The sequence below is a fragment of the Cebidichthys violaceus genome, unplaced genomic scaffold (genome assembly GCF_023349555.1).
Source record: "Cebidichthys violaceus isolate CVI_PGR_0920_01 unplaced genomic scaffold, fCebVio1.0.p SCAF_9, whole genome shotgun sequence".
Lineage (NCBI taxonomy): Eukaryota > Metazoa > Chordata > Actinopteri > Perciformes > Stichaeidae > Cebidichthys > Cebidichthys violaceus.
Window position 1 is genome coordinate 11,189,623 of NW_027176975.1, and position 20,115 is coordinate 11,209,737.

The 20,115-nt window shown below is 40.1% G+C and overlaps 1 protein-coding gene across 1 annotated transcript in view; it reads right to left on the reverse strand.

The window, feature by feature from the left end:
- Window positions 1-5,574: 5,574 nt before the first annotated feature.
- The window catches only part of LOC137866906 (GDNF family receptor alpha-2-like), a 45,517-nt gene continuing 30,976 nt past the window's right edge, over window positions 5,575-20,115 (reverse strand). The window contains exons 6-9 of the mRNA XM_068703182.1: window positions 17,068-17,180; window positions 15,964-16,104; window positions 12,729-12,871; window positions 5,575-8,272 (exon numbers count right to left, since the gene is read on the reverse strand). Of these exons, the coding sequence (XP_068559283.1) occupies window positions 8,135-8,272; window positions 12,729-12,871; window positions 15,964-16,104; window positions 17,068-17,180 (535 nt within the window). The 3' untranslated portion in view covers window positions 5,575-8,134. The remainder of the gene's footprint in view (window positions 8,273-12,728; window positions 12,872-15,963; window positions 16,105-17,067; window positions 17,181-20,115) is intronic.

The window sequence follows — 20,115 nt, forward strand, 5'->3', positions numbered from 1 at the left end:
ACCACGACCGCTCTTCATGGGCCACAGTAATATTTAGAATCCATTCTAGTAAGTTATTGATAAATTATTCATAAATTTGCTTTGCATTAAGCCATTTCTTTTATTCCATTCTGTTCAAATCTATTGTATTCTGCCTCATTTCTTCATTTCCCTCGATAATGCCAATTGCAGAGCTCTTCCCACCAACCAACTATTGTTGCATGCCGCCTGCAGCCACTGCTGATACCAACTCTGGTTCTAGTTTTCAGTCATGCTTTTTTTTTCTCTGGGAGCCTCTGTCCAGTATGTTTGCCTTCTGCCCTCTCTTTTTGCAAGAATAATAGGCTTTCAAAAGGCGCAAACAAATTGTAACTCCTGATTCAATTGCCAACATTCTTCTGAGAATAAAGAAAACAGTATTAAAATAGAGTAAAAAATGCAGTGTTGACAGACCAATCCAGAGAGGCTTAACAATAGCTACAGTGGTGAGCAGCAACATAATCCCTACGCGCAGGTCTGTGTGTGTACATACAGTATGTGCCCTCCACAGAATGGCAATAAAGGCCAGACTACAGCTGTGAGAGAGACAGAGATCCCATCGCCAAATCCAATAAGAAGAGTAGAATTTCATTACAGATGTTCAGCCTGGATATGACGGCTCCATCAATAACCATCCCACATGTGAGAGGCAGAGGGGTGAGCATGACGCAGTCAAAGTCGCACAGCCATGGCAGAATCTATATCGGATTGTTTCACAGCTCCAATAGCTTGAGTCTTCTTTTCCCTCCTTCCCTGCATTCTCTCCGATGTGTCTTTGTTCTTGCTGATGCCTCTCTTTCATTCTCTCTCGGTCCCCCTTGCTTTCTTTCACCTTCACTTTTTTTTTGTCTTGACAATAGAAATGTCCAGTCTTTCTTCATTGGAGCAAGGAATTACATCTCAAGTGGTCTGGTTCAATACTGCTGTCCACTCTCCTCTGCAGACAACGAAGATGTTTGCTTAAAAAATATATATATATGGCTCTTGTTTTGGTTTCCAATTACAGTCTGTTACTCTGCCTCTGTGTTTCTCTCCTCCTCGCTGAAACATTTTCACTTGTCAAACAGCGTGTCATAAGTATAACACAGCATTTCTTACGTGGCAACCACAGAGACAAGTTAACAATTCATTAAAAGAACATAATTTAATGGAAAAAATATAACCTTTTTGTTCTTAAAGAAAAATCTAAATGCACGTGTTCTGCTCATTTACTGCATGTCAGCATAAAAGGAGGTGCAGCCCTTGTTGGCTCTTCTCCAATAACATACAAGCAAGATTTTGCCATCCGTCACTTCTAAAACTAGCGTCTCCTATTCATAGTGCGCTAAGCTGACAAACTAGTTGTTTTCGTAATAGCATTTTGCTGAAGCTCACTGATAGAAACTGTTAAAATAACACTTCAGTCCATCAGAGATACTTGAGCTCATGCGTACTAAAGTCTTAGCAAGGTCAGCCAACTTCACTGGACACTGAATAGACAGAAAGGACAAGAGGTGTCATCCTCCTTGAAAGTTTATGTTTCAACAGAATAATACAGAGTTATACAAAAGTCTCAAGGACTCTTACAACTTCTCAGACAATTTAACTTTTTCAGATGCATCAGACGTAAAACACATTTTGCTTCGAGGAATTCATAGGCCTTTAGAGCATCTAATATGAGTTTGCCAGTGATTTGAATCTCAAAGTACTTTTTTTTCGTGCTATTGTCATTATATCATGAATGACCTCAAACTAGACACCATTTATTAGACAGTGATCAAAATGTCTCTCAGGAATGAGATGTGAAGTGTAGGTTAAATGAAAATATTTCACATAGAAAACCGCCTTTCACGCTTGTTTGTTAAGTAACGAGGTTGTACCGCAGATGAGTCATTTATAATGCTCAAATTTGTCTTGTCATACAGGAAATGCACTGAAGAGGTAGAAATATGTGTGCACATCCACCACAGGGTTGAGGGAATGAAAGGGATTGAAGTTCAAATTTTTCAATTACCTCTCGCCGCCATCTGGAACCGCCACCACTTTGGTACTGCTTTGGGCCTGCCTTTGTTTTATTTAATGAGTGTTTGAAAAAATACACATGGTGGAATTCCAAATAAATGTTCTTATAAGCAAGATTTTGTAATATAAAAACATGTTGGAGAAGTGAGTGGAAAAGTACATCTACAAGAGCTTCTCATGTTGCCCAGTATAAACTCCTTGGATTTGTTCTTTTTAATTTGTAGGTATTATTAATCCTCTTCCTACAGTAAATTGTATGCAAACTTAAGAGAAAATAAACTTAACCAGTGTTATGTCACTGTGATGTGCTGGGCTTTAACATAATCAACTTTCACATCCCTCTTTTTTATGTTTCCCATCTCTGTTTTCTCTGAATGACCTAAGAAAGGCAAAAAGTAGTGTTGACTTAATAGGTGAGCACTGCAGTCTATCCAGAGAAAGCTAGACTCACTGGTCTTGCATCTGTCTCTCTCTAATCACTTTAATTCCCTACAGCTGCCATTAATACCGTATTTCAAATTTATCAATCAGAATGGACTTCTCACATAAAAGTAAAATAGTAACACCTTTACTGGAACAAATGAAAGCAGAAAATAAAATTACTTGGCTTGCTGCCCATGACAAAAACATCCGAACATTTTGTGCTGGCATTAAAGTAATATTTTACGTCACACTGATACATATACTGTGTATATATATATATATATATATATATATATATATATATATATATATGTGTGTGTATGTACACACATTACTTTTATTTGTCTGCTGCCCCTTCTTCTTTTCCAATATTTCTCCCTGTGATTGTTCACAGTGTTTTACAGTGCTAAAGATACATGCCGCTGCTATTTTTCTGCCCAGGCATCGACATAACTATTATTCTCAGCTCATATCGCAGTGGTTTTCAGAGCCATTAGTGCATGCCATACATATTTATCAAGGATCAGCACATCCAGGCTGTGTATCAAACTTGATAAACAGGAGTCTATATCAAACATTCGGTTCTGTCAAGCGTGAAAGTGATATTTTTCAAGCACATCTGTAACTACTCAATATTTTACTGGAGGATCTTTTTCAGCTGTCAGCAGGCAGCCTACTATACTTTTCTCTTGCATGATGACATAAGCCACATTAACAACTCATTACAAGCGTTTACATCAGTTCCTGTGGTAATCTCCAAACAAAGACCGAGATACACACTGTGAACTGCGCTGTAGCAGATGTATCACTCATTTCTCAGACAAAACTCATCCGGTAAAAGATTCGGTTGCATCAGCGACAAACTGCTGTGGAGAAGAGAAGAAGAAAGCCCAAAAAGAACAGGTGGGTGAGCACAGAAAGGAATGATGGGATGGCGATGGGAGCCGTCTGTGATTGGAGCATTCCTAGCCACAGTAAACCTTTCTTCTCTCTCCGCCATGTGCCGAGTGTTGATAAGAGACATCATCCCACTGACTCATTAATCAACTGTGAAATGTACAGCTACCTGCCGCTTTCTTATTCCCGTGCCCCCAAAAACCCCTCCGCTACCTGCTTCCTCCTCCACTTCTACTCGCCTGCAAAGAGAAGAAACAAACTGGACTCCACAAGGACTCCTTTTGTAAAAAGAAAAGAAAATTGCTCTCCCAGCACATTTCCTGTTTACAGATATTTACCTTCCGAATTATATCCAAATACTCACAGCCATGTATGCGCATGCATACACACACGGAGACAAGCGTAAACACACACTTGGTGTTTAAAGACAGGAATGCAAGGACACCAGGGGCAAAAAGAGCGCCTCAGAACTCTGCAACTGGTTTGTACTTTAGAGTTGTGCAGCTGAGCACATTGTTCTACAGAAACATGTCCTACGCATTTCTGTCTCAGTAGCTTAAATTGTGATCACGCAGACAGATTACCGTATCATTTTAGCTTTACATCTAACATCCAAACCCAGATGCCACCTCTCAATTCTCTCCTCTATAAAAGCACTTTATTGAGCCTCTTTTCAAGCTGTCCCATCACTGCGCTCCTGCCCCGGTAATATCTGCCACAAAATCCCTCATACATTTCTAAATTGTGCTGTGTTGTGTAGGTGTCCTGCATATACATATTCTTAAGCTGTGTAAGAACTGCTGATCTGCCATCTTCTTCACCTCAAACTCAGACCCACTCCAGGGAGGTAAAATGAAGAGAGGAGGTTTGAATTTTGATCAGTTTATTTGCATTTTCTACATGTCAAAACCTTTAATTTATCTGCCAGTTTTGATCTCATTTAGCTGACTGTATAATAACTCACAGCGGGTCATCAATTTTTCTGAAAAGTAAGCAACAAACTGACCAAATCAAAGTTTGATTAATAGGCAGGGAGGTATAGACAGCATTGTTCTGGTGACAGCTGCGTCAACAGGAAGCCCAGAGAGCTTTCTAGCTGTATATTTTCTGATAGAGCAGATTGTAAAAATATACGCAGCAGGGCAGAAGTTCACTTTCATGTTGCATTTCTAAAACAGACTACACTGGAAACAGGCAAATGCTGTGATTTACATTTATGGCACGCTGCGGAGGCGTGATGAACTCTATTTGGTTCCATACATGGAGTGAAAGCCCCCCAAAAAAACAAAACACATTTTATATTCTCAAAAGAGTATGAAGTGTCAGTCAGTGACTTCTCACAGTTAACATCCCAGAACTCACCAGATCCTTGTTATCATACAGGTACAAATGCTTCAGTCTGCATTTCACCTTCTCCCAGTAATAATCCTGCTGTGGACTCTACTGAGCTCTAAATTATTAAGCCAAAATGCAAAATACATAGAGGCGTTAGTGTCAAACAGGACAAACACATCATACCATAGTAAGCTCAAATGTACTATATTCTTAATTTAATCAAGCATGTAAAAAGTAATAAGGTTTTCCTGCTGTAAAGAGGACCCATGTCTGTGTTGGAGAAAAGAGTCTGCACTATATCATGCCTGTATTGCATTATGGACTACTGAGGCTGTTCTTGCAGGAGATTGGGTATCTCTGTATCATCTTTGACAAATTTATCTCTTTGAAATTGATAAATGTTGATGTCGGATTAGAAGCCATTGTTTTTTTGATTCTCCAACAATGATCATGAGTTTTGGTGTTGATGCTGTGGATATGTTTTAGATAGATGATTGGATGGTCTACCCAACCTATTTTTTTTATTGATAAAACAATAAACCATATATTCTATACTTTGAGAGTAATTTAGAGCAGCTTGGAAACTTCTAAAAACTTTTGACTATTCTGTATCATTTTATCTTTTAAAATACTTAGTAGTTAGTAGTAGTTTGAAATGTTGACTGTTACAAATACGTGATTTGTTTTATTATGACACTGGTGAAAGAACCCTAAAAGAAAGTGCTTGTACTTTAAACATCATAGAGTCACCATATCTTTTGACATCCAAAATGTATATTATATATATATATATATATATATATATATATATATATATATATATATATATATATATATATATATATATTATATACACGTATAAACCTACATATTAACAAGACCAAGCCAAAACATCAAACACATTATCACTTTTCAAATTTGTTGAATTTCGAGCTGTCAATGAAAAATTATACAAGTGTTTGACATTTCATATACTCAGAAGCCCAGAGCAGTAAGCACACCGTTTTTGGAAATCCCTGTAATTTATGCCAGACCTGACCACACTGTGTATGGTGCAACTATACTGTTAACAATAACAAATTGAGCTTAATTTGACATCTGTTCCCGTGACAGATTGTAAACCTTTTTTTTCTAAATATGCCAGCAACATAAAGCTGCTTGGTTCAGTAGCATGCATTTATGTGACACAACATTATACTTGATGTACCGCCTGAAGACATAAACATTTTGGTGGAAACACTGACTGTGCTTCAGCATCAGTCAACATTCATTCACTGCAAGGCAAATATGATGTATGTATAAACATACAAAAATACATCTGACTATAAAATGTGCCCGTGTGAAGTGATCCAGTCTGAAGGGTTAGGTTAAGATTTGTAATATGACACTCACATGGCTATATGTACATTGAAGAAGATATTGGTCGTTAGCCGCGCTGGGCAAGAAGAGTTCTCTTTCCAAGGGAGCACAATCCACAGAACTGGGGATCCCATCACGTGTGGACAAGACGAAAGGTTACAGCCAATATCTTTTTCAATGAGCATATGAGGCCTTTGAATATTCACAGTAGTTGAACAAATCTGAACTGATCCTGTAAGAAGTTAATTTTTGTCGCCCCTAAAATATCAACATTTGCTTTTTACACCACAAACAAGACATTGTGTGTTATTAGTGAGCTTTAGAGGTGGTGGTGGGCAGATCTTTGTGATGTCACCCTAAAAAACATTCTTCCAACAAAATGTTTGATTTGAATGAATTGATTGAGCAGATTAAATGAGTCTATTTTCTTTCTTTAATGAGTATCGCTCTTTGGAGTTTGCCTTCCTTTGTGCGCGGCAAGCACAAGAGCAATCAGATTTTTGATCACAGTGTTAAGTTAAGTTGTTTTTGAAAGTCTAACAAATATGGATTGAAGCTGAATATTTTGTTTGATTTCTATCTGATAAAAACAAATTGTGCATTTTCCAAACTATTGTTTTGGAGGCAGCCTTATAGGAAAATGTATTTCTTGGAGGGCATTTTTTCAACATTATATTTTTTCAGTAAATAGATATGGTGATATATGTAATTGAATTAAGAACAAGACCTTTAGAATACTATATAAAAAGAAGGACAACAGAGTTAAAAGACTGGGTGCAAGCACTCTAAAAAGCGGATGCTGTCCTGACTCTAAAAAAAAAAAGAAACTACAGTTAATTACACTATGCATCATAACCTCTTCTCTCTGAGGGGGCAGAACGAACCCCCACACTGGCAATTTCAACTGCTCCTTATAAGCTACTTTTCACCTCCATTGAAACATCGATGCTCACACATTGTAATAACTTTCCACACACACTCAGTGAACACAGTATGATACTCACACACAGGTTATGGCTTTCCAAGCAGTTTGAGCTTGTTTAATCTCATCCCTGTATACATTCTTTGTGATCAAACCTTTATCGACAAATATAAACGCAGATAATGAAGACCGACCATTAGTACCGATACAGAGTCATCTTAGCGTACAGTCATGTCCATTCAAGGTACCGTAGATATCATTTGGTTGAATGAAAGAAAAAAAAGTGTTTATTATATACATAGAGACAGAAATATACACATGTGCAGGTGGACCTATGGTACACACCTGCAGTCATTAACAACATTTCAAATGACCAAAGGACCGTTAACTGGTGACGTTGCCATCTTTTGTTCTTTTCGCCGCCTGCTAAAAAAGTATACTGTAGCACCCAAATGAAAGAGCTTTACGGTAGATTGATTATGGTCACGGATACTATACCAACACTTAGAACACTGAGTAGGCTTTACAGTTTAGAGTTTAGACTAGTGTTGAAGAGACAGAATGTAATCATCCCCCATTCCCGCCCCTAAATTTGTGGTCTGTTCATCCAAGAGAAGATTAAGTCGAGAACCAATTCAGGACAAAAAAGTGTGACTGATAGCAGAAATATGTCTCTTTCTCTCTCTCTTTGTCCTTTCGCTTTAACTCTACCCCATTTACCTCCTGCTCATTCCTTTTCTCTCTGCAACAATTTCTTTTCTGTCAATCCTGTCTTCTTTTAATTATCTTGTTCATTCCCTCTCTCCCTCCTCTGGTGAGAGAAGCACAAGCATTGAAAATGATCAGCTTCAGTCCTCCAGGATTTTGTGTCTCAGTCTGAGGGAGAGTCGTTCCCCAAAAATGGCCTTCATGGCCTCTCCCACCAAGGGTCCTTTTTTCAGGCCATGTGCTTTATCACAGTTGTGGTCCGCCCTAACATTACATCAAATAAACAACAAATTCACAATTGTAAAATTTCAATATTTTCCACCTCTTTTTGTTTTTTTTTCGCTTTCATAAATACCATTTTTGTCAACTGCCCAGAGATTCAGCCTTCTTAATATCAGTCTCAGAAATAACACCTTCTGCTTTTGGGATCAGCTTGTGGGTGGATGACCTCTTTTTCTCCTCCTGGCACTTCTATAAGGCATGCTGGGCCAGGACCAGAGCCAATGCCAGGCTGGGAAGCAGTGCCCAGACATTGGCACACAGACAGGCAGAGTGATCCTCTGGCAGGCCTCGGGTTTTGCCCAGGTCACCGTCTCTTGGTTCAGGATACTGGGCAGATAGAGGGACACACAAAGGGAGAGAGACGTGTAAAGGTTAGACATGCCTCAGACACTTGTGTTGCTTCTTGTTCTGGCGTTTGATGTAGGAGTAGGAGGCGACAGGAGGGAGGTGAGAGAGACAGGGTCAGAGCTGAAGAGAAGACGAGAAATAAAGAGTCAGAAAGTCAGAGTAAGAGTGAGACATTACATGGATCCATGGCAGACCCACTTTGGCAGGAACATTAAGTGTTTGATCCACCAAATGTTTTGATATGTGAAGTATATTTCAATCCCCTGCTTAGTATGCTCTCTGCTTCTTAAACAAGTTGGCAACAAAGGAAAGCTTCTTGTGAGGACTTTTTCTTTTTTCTTAGACTCTTTTAGGTTGTGCCAGCAAGTCTCTAAACAGTTTTTAAAGCTATCATTACAGACTTTATTTACAAGAACAACATGCTACGAAGCCAAACACACTCTACAGAAGCCAACAGCAGCTGTAGATTTCTTTCAATTTTTCATAAGGAAAAAATAACAGCAAGCAGAAGCCGAACAAAACATTTGCAAGACCCCTTGTATTGAGTTTGACTTTGCACAATCAAAACACAACAGTGTTTATTCTTATGCACCAGAGAAAATAAACTTATGTACAGAGTGCAAACAGAGAGGGAGAAATGCAGTTTACTACACTGTTCACATAATGGCAGAGAGCAGGGGCAACACAACAGTCCAGATATTAAACTCCATGGCCTCCAGAGTTTCACTGACACATACACACTGCAATTGCCTTATTATGTGCTTTTCCATAAAATTGTTAGCATTTTGAATACTTTTTCAATTTTCTCAGATTGTTACACAAAGCATAACCATTTGCCTCGAAGTTAAAGTAGTCTCGCTCAATTTGCGGAGGCACCATTTTCAGTCCAGCACAGCAATACAGAGGCACATCACAAGGAACATGAAACATTCTTCTTCTTCTCCTCCTCTTCCTCCTCCTCCTCCACCACCATCCCCATAACTCATCTTTACCTTGCAGAGATTGCACTTTGGTCCATTTCCCTGTACACAGAAAAAACATTTACTCCAATGTTATCTACCAGCACCTCATTTTCCAATAGAACAAGGCAACATATGAACAAGAAAATAAAAAATGAAACAAGAAAATTATGTTGGATTGTATTTACAGGACGGGCATATTTTTCCTGTTAAGGGGAAGAAGGAGGGAGAGAAAAGAGGGTTATCCAAAATAGCTGCAGTTATCACAGTACCTGGGCTAGTGAATTCCTGCTCTACAAATAAATGGTTAAATGACATTTGCCAGAAAAAGGGGGGAAAAAAGCCATGGGTAGCTTGACAATGCACCAAACACATCCGCGACTAAAAGCCAATTAATTAGCAAGGGCAGTGATGTGTGACAGCAGCCTGTTGACATGAGTCCAGATCTCCGGCTGCAGCCAATATCCACACACACTCAGGCTTGTGAGAAGATACACACACACATAAACACACGGTTAAAAGCACAAACACATGCAGACAAATGCATACACCGTGACAAAACACAGACAATGTCAAAACACGCACTTATTTACTGATGCTTTAACACATGCACGAGAGAGAGGATGGAAACCGCCAGGAGTATTTATTTAAACTGTTGATAAGAAAGTTTCCCACTTGTCAATGAACAGGTTAGTACACATGTAGGCAGCATTGTTTTCATTATCAATCAGCACATTGTCAAATTTATAGTGCAGGGCTACATTTCCTGAGGCAAGTAATCGAGTAACACTAAACTGCGCGGTTTCTGTCCACAATCAATTTCATTAAATTTATCTGAAAATCAACACATGGCAGTGACAGTGTGGGAACACGGACGGCAGGGGTTGTTACACATACAGAGGTTGGTTTGTATTACATGTTACAGAAACATGTTAGTATACACATATTGTTTTTCTCCATATAAACAAAGCAAGACTTGTGATGGCTACCCCTCTGACTTACAATGCTCAAAGGACCAAGCTTCAGCTCACATGTTGAGCCACTGAGCATGGGATGAAGCCCACAACCACTGGCAGTGACATTTATAATAATGATGCATCTAAATTAGGTGAGAATACTCTATACACTATGAGAGAGCAGTATGACTGACATGAACAGGCTTAGTCACGGACCGCAGTTTTCCTATGCCAGCTCTTCTCTAACTGTGCTTCATATTATAGGTTGTCCTTTAGTGTCATGGTCGATCATCTATCCGTCTATCACAAACATGATGTATTCTATTACCTAGGCCATACTTGTACACATGTGTGCATGCAAGTGTGTGTGTGCTAGTGTGGGGCCCACGCTGGCTGCCATGAGATTTACGGCCTTGGACAGACAGTCTTCTGCCAAGAGGACTCCATACATAACAACACTCCTCCAATTCATCTGCCATGGAAGTTTGACAAGTTTTAATTGCCAGGCATAGTAGTCTGAGAGCGCAGAGCGGCCCAAAATGTCCCTACCAGCTCCCTCTCTAATTATAAACTTCCTGCTTGAATAATCACACGTCTTATTGTTTCCTAATTACCATTTTTACAATAAATTAAACACCACGCTGCAGTGAGACAGGCACAGAGCGGTGCATCAATACTGACATACACACACACACAACACCTTTGGAGAAATCCACCATCCATTCCCTTCCCGCCAACCTCTCTCTCTCTCTCTCTCTCTCTCCAACACCTTTCCCAAACATACACACTGTTATTGTTATCAGAGGTGCTTATTCATTAATTCTCCTCTTCGCAACATTTTTAAGGTTTTAATTTGCTGTCTTCACAACAATGAGGGTTTCTGCGTAAATACAATACTGCATGTCTTGGGTGCAGTGTGACCATTTAATGGCTGTGAAAGCCCCTGGAATTACTCAAAATAGATGTCTTAATGGAAGTCATTCATTCAGCACGCAAATTTGCATTCATAAACATTGCACGCTGCTTCGATTTTGTGTATATCTGTAATAGTCACTGAAAAATGACATTAACAACAACATCAGCGGCGGCAGCACAAAGTTTTTCAAAGGACAGTTTTAGTGTCTAATTCAGCTTAGCTTGGTAACTGGGTCTCCTGCAAAGGTGAAAAACATCATTAGTCCTACACCAGCAGGCTGCACGGCACTTCTCAACTACATCTGTAAAAACAGAACAATATTTTGAAAACTAATCAAACTCAACAGCAAGATTAAAAAAAAGAAGAAGAAAAAAACATCTCCTTTGCCCCAAAGTGCAGTGAAAACTTCTGACCTGTTCAAGAGAGTCAGAGAGAGAGAGAGGGAGTCTTTGGCGGACAATACGGTCCAGTCATTTTCACCTTTTATTTAAGGGTTATTTAAGAAAAGTTCTAAAGAGAAACGCTTGTGCATTCTTGCAGCACTGCAAAGAGTGATGTTTTTCTGCTCTGGACGGTGAACCCAGTTATAGCGGAGTTCACTGCAGTCTTCAGAGGAGACGGCATTGAGTACAGGCCCTGGGCCAGTATTTTAGAACCTCTAATCCAGATTAAAACCTCCACCTCCCATTTAGTTCACTATTTCATTGTATGAGAGAGAAATATATATTTCAACCAAATGTCATCATCTTGGGTGTAGCATAAACTGTCTTATCATAAAGGGTCTCTTCTGATGTGCCAATTGCCTTAACAAGCATAAAGATTTAATGTGATGTAAATGTGAATGGTGCAGTGTGTTGAGCTTTGTGATTTTGCCTCTCAACAAAATCCTCTTTTCACGGAAGCAGAGAGGAGTGTTTTTGTGGTGCTTCTTGTCTTCTTGTCTTCTTGTTAATTTTAACAAATTCATGCAAGGAAGTTGCTGGAAACTTTTGGAAAATGTATGAATATATTTGTGCTGCAACAACAACAACAACAACAACAACAACAACAAATAAAATATGCATATGAATTGAAAGGTGCTAAATACAAGTTTGGGAGCATTTGTATTGCCGGCTCTATACATGGCGACAGCTGAGCCGGAAGGTTGCAGCTAACGATGCTGCCAGCGATAACAGTGCAAACTACAGCAAAAGTGCTGGCAGAGCCATCAGCATTACCTTAGGCGGAACTGGAGGGTGGGAGCTAAGCTTCCACAATGACGATGTCAGTTGGGATGGCGTTGTCAGCTATAACCGCTGTATCAGTGCAGTGCAGTGCGGCCACGAGCTAACCAGTGGGGCATGCTCACATGCATGAACATGCACTAAAAGCACGCATGGGGCCTTGCTATATCAACAAAGCAAGGAGAATATCAGATTACAACACACACACACACACACACACACACACAATCTCTTTATTCTCTGCTAAGGTAGACTTTACTCTAATATATATTTACATATATAATAGTTGGTTTCTGCTATAACAATGCTCTGAATGTCGAAAAGAGCACCTCTGACACTTGTAATATCCCAGAAATGAAACAATCAATGCAAACCTATTACCTTTGGGATGGTGACAAAGGGCGGTTCTGAGGTGCCTGTCGACCACTCCGACCCCGTTTTCGTAGTTGCTGAGGGACCAGGGACGGACACATTTTTGTTCTGCATGTTGTCTATCCCGTAACCGAAGGCCTGAATAGCATTTCCTGCAGGGACAGAGATATGAAGTTATTTGTTTTGCGCTGCCGTCCCAGCAAGAAGCCAGCTAGCAAACAGCTCTAAATCAACCTATTGGTCCAATCTTTGGCAACCGAAAGGAGTGAGGTTGGGCATAGTGTGATTGAGGAAGGAAGGAGTGAGGAGAGCCAGTGTGTTCGTTTCATCAGTAAGCTTAAGAGTTGAAATAATCAAAAACAGCAATCAGAGGTTTGTCCGTCACAATATACCAATATTGTCTTATGTATAATATCTTAAATTGTGCTTTTTTTGAATGCCTACTGTTTATATACTATCAATGAAGTAATTATCCTTCTATGAGCAAATCCTGCGGAGATACAATGGACACCATTATTGAATACAACATTACTCCACGTCCTGGGCTCATTACAAAAACAGTTTTATGTCACAACAGCCATTGTCAAATTGCAACATGCCGACCAAATAGTGGCAAAATGTCCGCACTTGAGATGATGAAGCCCAATTTGTTTGCCGACAGTTGTACACTCAGAAATGGAATCTGCTAAAAGTAGCAAATCAATCAGCTCTAACAGAGGACAGCAGCCTGTGTATGCATATGAGTGCTTTTGTATTTCCCTGCAGATGTACTGTATGCATGCGTGTCATTTTGTGTCTAAGTGCATGTGTGAGTCTCTGCAAAAATGTGATAAATCCCAGTTCAGTCAGCTTTTCAGCTAGATATGGTAAAATAGGGGCTGAGTACCTTTTCACTGCTCATCCGTTTAAAACACGAGGCTTGTTTCCCTTTGTTCAGCTGGAGAGAAGGCAAGGCATGTAATTGCTTGGCAACCACCTCCATTATAAGGTCAGTATGCAGAGATGACTTTGAATAGATTCATGTGGCTGATCAAATTCAAAACATTCCCAAACAAAGGAGAAATGGCATTTCCCACCGGCACACAAAGAACAAACAAGATACAACACATATGCATACTCTGATGGACACAAACACAGTACTAAGTACACCTGATGCATGGCCACAGAGATTTGTCTGTCACATCCTCTGTCCACCTACACAGTGTTGCACACCAGCACACCTACTGTACAGCAACACACACATAGGCGCACACATATACCTGCACACTAAACATATACAAAAGCCCCCTTCATGTTTCTCATTCTGTTCTACACAGGCAAATTTGGCTGCTGCTAGAAAATAAAAGCACAGAGAGGAACAGAGCTCACCAGTGAGGCCTAACAACTTAAAATGCTAGCAGTGAAGAGATGGCGTAGTACTGCTGAGACATGCGATATTACGCATCTGTTTGTCAGGGTCGTCTATTGCTAGCTATCCCCCTACAGATGCTGTACGATGGGGGGAAAAAAGTCATAAATCAAACTAGTTGGCTGGAGGGCCTCCACACAGGATGTTTTACTGCACCCAAATGTTTCACTGAGTGATTAAGCTCATTGCCAATAGCAATTCAATTTTTTAATGACTCTGGATAAGTTTTCCTTTCACCCCTAGGCATAGCATGCATTGCCCTACCTGCAGGGACAGATGGAGTAAGAGGAAAAGGGAGGAAAGTACAAGAAGAGCAGAAACAGAGGGAGGTCCAGACTTTGTTTGAACTATTATAATATCCTTTCAGCTGGAATGTTTTATGTTGGCCTCCACACACATATGACTAAGTGTTGAAACTATTCTTCTGTTTGACTATTCCCTTGCTTGATCTTATAAGGAGAGAGTGGGGAAGAGGGAGTGGATAATAAATAATTTGTCAACACATGGTTTTAATTGCAATGTGCTTTGTTTTGTCTATCAATGTAAAAAAAAAGGATTTAATCTGCAGAAACAATTCAAGTTTAAAGATAGGTGAAGGAAGATTTTACATATATATACACACACACACACACACACACACTCTCACACACGTGTACACACACTCACACATACATACATACATATGTTTTCGGATGTTTGTGTATATTCTATTCCATGGTGTGTCGAGGTTTATCGCCTGTTCCCCTTGACTGCAGAGGAGATGCTGCATTTTCTGTTATTTTTCAAGACGCCTCCTCAGCTCCCAGCCTCATCCCTCATCCTGCACACTCAGCTAAAACGGTACCCCAGCAATCTATTGAAATGGTCTGAAAGCATTATCCACACAATGGAACATGTTAAAGGCAATGGTGTCTTGTAGCGCTGTTGACACTGCTCGCTCCACCATAGCAAGGAAGCAGCATGCTGTATTTTTTCTTCACAGTGAAAAAAGCATACAGATGTTTGAGGTAACTACTGTGTCCTGCTGCCCCGTGTGTTATGCATTAGATGTGCAGATCTGTATTTTAGCTCCTGCAATTATTTAATTTGTGCTAGATCTGTTCCTTTTCATGACATTTTTCTCCTGCAAGGGATAAACCCTTTAACTCTCTCAGATTGAATATGAAAATGACATGCAAATGGTTTCTTTTGTATTAAAGTCCGGGCAGATCTTGTCCAAAGGGGGGATGAGAAGTGATAAGAAATGACTAGTTTCTGAGAGACTAAGAACATTTAATTCCAACTTAATCAGTGGGCAAAGGAGTGTCAGTGGATGAGTTATATCAAACTATGTTGCAGACAAATTTTCATTAGTACTTCAAGAAGTTCCCTGCATCCATAAATATTTTCCAGTTTTGTTTCCTATTTTGACATAACCTAGTACCAGAAATAATTTCTTATTTTCTATTTAATTTAAATAAAATTAATTTATTAAGATGTAAATCAATGTAATTGTCTTTTGACATTTTAATACCTGGATATCGGAAGGGTATCCAGCCCCACCTCTCATTATTTACATGTTCAGTCCCCCTACCACCATCGTTTCCTGAACAACATCACATCTAGAGTTATATCACTGAAGAGCTCTATGACGTTGAAAAAACAGAATGTGCTACGAGACCATTAAAGTTGCATTAGATTGAAGTTCATGGCTCACTCTACTCTCACATGGCGGCAAGAGTAACTACTGCATCACACACTTGTGCTCTTATCAATATTATATGACTGCTGGACCCCTATCAGTTACAAAACCCATTTCAGATGCATGCAGAGTATCCGTGTATTGGAATGGCTCACTTAGGCATGTGTTATCGCTGAAGTACCGCAGGAAGTTCATACATTCCTCTTCTTGGTTTCCACTGCCCTTACAGGTGCACCATGGGGAGATGGTCCAGTTGGAGAAGCTGCTGTCGACATAGTTGGGAGTCATGTCTGTTCCTGTGAGGGTATTCACACACAAACACAGACACAAACACAAATTGGGACAAACAGTTATGGGTCACTAATGGACTATAATGGACTACATTCATTGCAAATAGTATATAAAATGGACAACAAGATGTCAATCATAGGAATGGGTTTGCACAATTTGGTTTATGGGAAGGTGAAGCGTTCTGTAATGCTTTGTTTTAGATGTAAAGAGGCCATTATGTTATGAATATTTTGCAAAGTAGGTGCTTTAGGAAGTGTGTGTGCAGCCTGAATATAGCACTGCTGTACCAAAACATTTTACTTTTCAAATGCCTCTCTATGTTGATGCTTTCAGCTGGAGTCAGGGGTGTTGGATGCACTTCGTGTAGCATTTTCCAGAGAAATCCAAGAAGCACCATGGCATATTATTATCACTTCATACTGTGCCAGTTATGACACATGGTGGGGAGGAAGTGACTGATACTGAAATATGGACACTATGAAAAAGATATAAATTTGCATTTGGAACTCTTCATGAACCTCGTGATGCACCCAAGGTGCTGTTATCAAATGTTGGCTGGGGTTGTGCAGGCAGGTGCCAGTCCAGGCACATTGTTTGAGCAATATTTACTATGCGCAAACAGATGGCCATCAAGTGTTTTAATTAAGTAAACACTCTCTCAGTGCCTTTACTGCCTAATTACTTCTAGTAGTGACCTGATGTCCGGGGGGGGAGGGGGGACAAGAGTCTCACTGCTCTGCCTGCTAATCATGATAAAAGTGAAGGTAGATTAGACTGCGATCACTCTAACTATAACCATTACTCTTTATCTCACCACCTATCTGTATCTGAAATTATTGTGGCATTTGGAGGTGAATGTGCATTTGTGTATGTCTCCCCGCCATTTCCACCCCCACCCCATTTCTCTCTCACACACAAAAAAACTCTCACTCCATCACAGAGTCACCCACAGCCCCGGCTGTACTGACCGATGAGCCTTGCGTAGGAGGCCAAGCAGGCTTGGTGATTGTCTTGGTTGGGGCAGGTGCTCACTGTGTGCGGAGTCACCCAGCAGTTCACCATATAATCAGCCAGCCTAGACCTGCACAACAAACATGAAGCACAGCGCAGAGTGAAAAAGAGAGGCAGGCGCTCAGTCACGAGCATATGACAGATGAACACACATACACAAATTCAAAGCACAGCGCCTAATTTTTTTGGCACCATTTTTACTCTGGAGCGTCTGCCAACTGAGACCAGCATCAAACTGGGAAAGTATATGCAACATCTGTTTCTGGGCTCCTACAACAGGTGTCCTGAATATCAAACCAGGTCTCACTCACGCCTCAGTACCAACAAGCGATTTGCTTCACGGAATGCAACATAAACCCTGTGGTAGTTCATTTGTTTATGGATGAGAAAGATATCATGTGCTTTATTTGGCCTGTACTTCCATGCTTATCCTGGACATCTCGACTGTCTCCCAAACTCACTTTCCCAACAAACCCAGGGAACAGATAAAAATAGTATGTTTTGTTTCGGTGTGTGTTTGTGATAAGAGCTTTAAGTCTGTGGAGAGCCCCAGGGTGGCATTGCTAATCCACTTAAGTAGGTTTATTGGGAGTAACGTGTGCAAACTTGCTCTGTCTGTACTGCTTACATCACAGCTGCCCACTAAGTGAATCACAATCCATTGCATCTCTCTCTCTCTCTCTCTCTCTCTCTCTCTCTCTCTCTCTCTCTCTCTCTGCCATGACACATTCTTTCTGACCACTTTTTGCAACCTTAAGGTCAAAGGTGCTGTAACGTTCCTCAGGCTGTCTTGTCCCAAGTGTACACAAACAAACATGCGCAGACACACGCACATGCAAAAATACTGAAACAGGTTTAGCATGGGCAGTTGACTGAAAGCATTTTCTGGCTGGTATGCTTGGTTGCTAATTTTTGACTGAACTTATAAACAGTTGATTTGTCACATTTATGATAGCTGCTCTGACAGCCTCCTCTTCTTTTCTCAGTTTGTTACTCTGTATAACCAGGTGTTGCCATCCAGATGTCATCCAGAGTGCCAGTCTTTATCACCAGCCAATGCTTGGTACTGCTTGTTTCTCATAATTACAGGAATTGCTCAACGTTTTGAGAAATGTCCTTATTAGCCTTCTTGTGGTGATACCACTCTCACATGCACCATATGTAGCATTGCATAAAGACTGGAAACATTGGGGAACAGCTAGCCTTGTTCTGATATGATGTTTTAATAAGTGAGCTTTAGAGGTGCTCATATTCTATACATTTGTAATAATTTTTTTCAGATTCTTTTTTACCTTTGGACAAAGTCAAGTGCATAATTTATTTTCAAAATAAACGTCTGTCTTCAAAGAAAGTTATGATTACGCAACAAAACCACTTTGCTAGGTTTAGGAAAAGGTTTCTCTTTGTATTTGCTGAGAAAAGCAAGAGATTTTTTTCATTGAATTTGTCAGTGTTATTCTGACAAACTAGCAACCTATCTAAGGCGGAGTCAGACATGTTTTAAACGGACCTCTCGTTCTTCTGACAGAGTAGGTACAGTTTTATGCTTTTAAGCTCTGCAACTGTCCATACCAGACACATCTCTTGTGCCCTTGGCTCATTTTTTGTTCTTTTCTTTTGGTGTGCAAGGTGATTTGTTGGTGATGGTCTATTTCAGGTAAGTAATTACCCCAATGTCTCAAAATAGTGTATTATGTTACAATAATAAACCTCATATTAAAATGCTACAAACAAAACACCTTTAGGTACTTATTTTCTCACAGAATAACAAACTGTACTTGACAACCTTGAATTTTATATTTGCATGTATTTTCACATTCACTGTAGTTTCTGAGATACTTTGACAGATGCGTCTACAGCATTGTATCCATGCACTGAGCAAGATATTCATGTTAAAAAAAAAAAAGTGCTGATGCATTGCATGCCACAGTAACTTAAACAGGTGTAATGTTAATGTCACAGAAATTTGCACACTGCCTTGTCTTTAGATATGCATTGCAGCTGTATCACATATTTGACCTTATACAGTGGCGACACTTGATCACTCATTGATCATTTTGTGCCTTTTTCTTAAGGTTCTAAAGTAATTGGATTAGATCAGGTGTGTAGTAACGATATTGAGCATTAACCTGTGTGTTACCTGCAAACACTTAATCTATTGCTTTTGGCAGGAGGGATATTGCCATTCAGGAAACTCAGAGGAGGGTCTATCAGAGAGAAAATGAATGAGAGTTCTTCTGTTGTTGCAAGAAGTTAAAGACCAATGTGCTAACAATTATGCTGCATCTCAACTCTGTGACTAAAGAGAGCGGAGACAAGCAGATTTGGCTGAGGGGGAATAAGGGTGAAAAGGTTACAATCTCTCTGTCTCCCTGTCTGTCTGTGTCTCTCTCTCTGTCTTTCACCACAGCAGAGATGCAGCCAGTGTGGTGTGATGGGCTTGGGCCTCCAGCAGCAAACTCCACTCAGACTCACTTCATTACTCCAACTTCATCTCCATCCGCCCTGCTATCAAATCAGCCGGAGAGTCTCTCGATGTGACATGCTGCTAACATCACATCCAAAGCCACGCTTCAGAAAACGGGACGTGCATGGTTGCTTTTTCATGGCTGCAAAGACTGATACAGCATGCACACACACGCACACTAGTGATACACAGTACATAATGTTAAATCACAGCAAAGAAAGAACACATACACACAAATACAAACCTATCCCTCTCCACACCTGTCTTACTCAGAGCCCTCTCTCATCCATTCCTGCTCTGAGTGAAAGAAGGCACTTGTACCCACAATCATGCCACAGCTGATAAAAAAGACACAACAGACAGAGAGAGAGAGAGAGAGAGAGAGAGAGAGAGAGAGAGAGAGAGAGAGAGAGAGAGAACAACTTGTGCGTACACAAAGCAACCTTTAGAACCACATTTTCCATTTTTCTATTTCTTATGGGCTAACTTATGGGAATTGTTTGTAGGAAAGGCAAAGACTGCGTAAGAATAAAGAAAC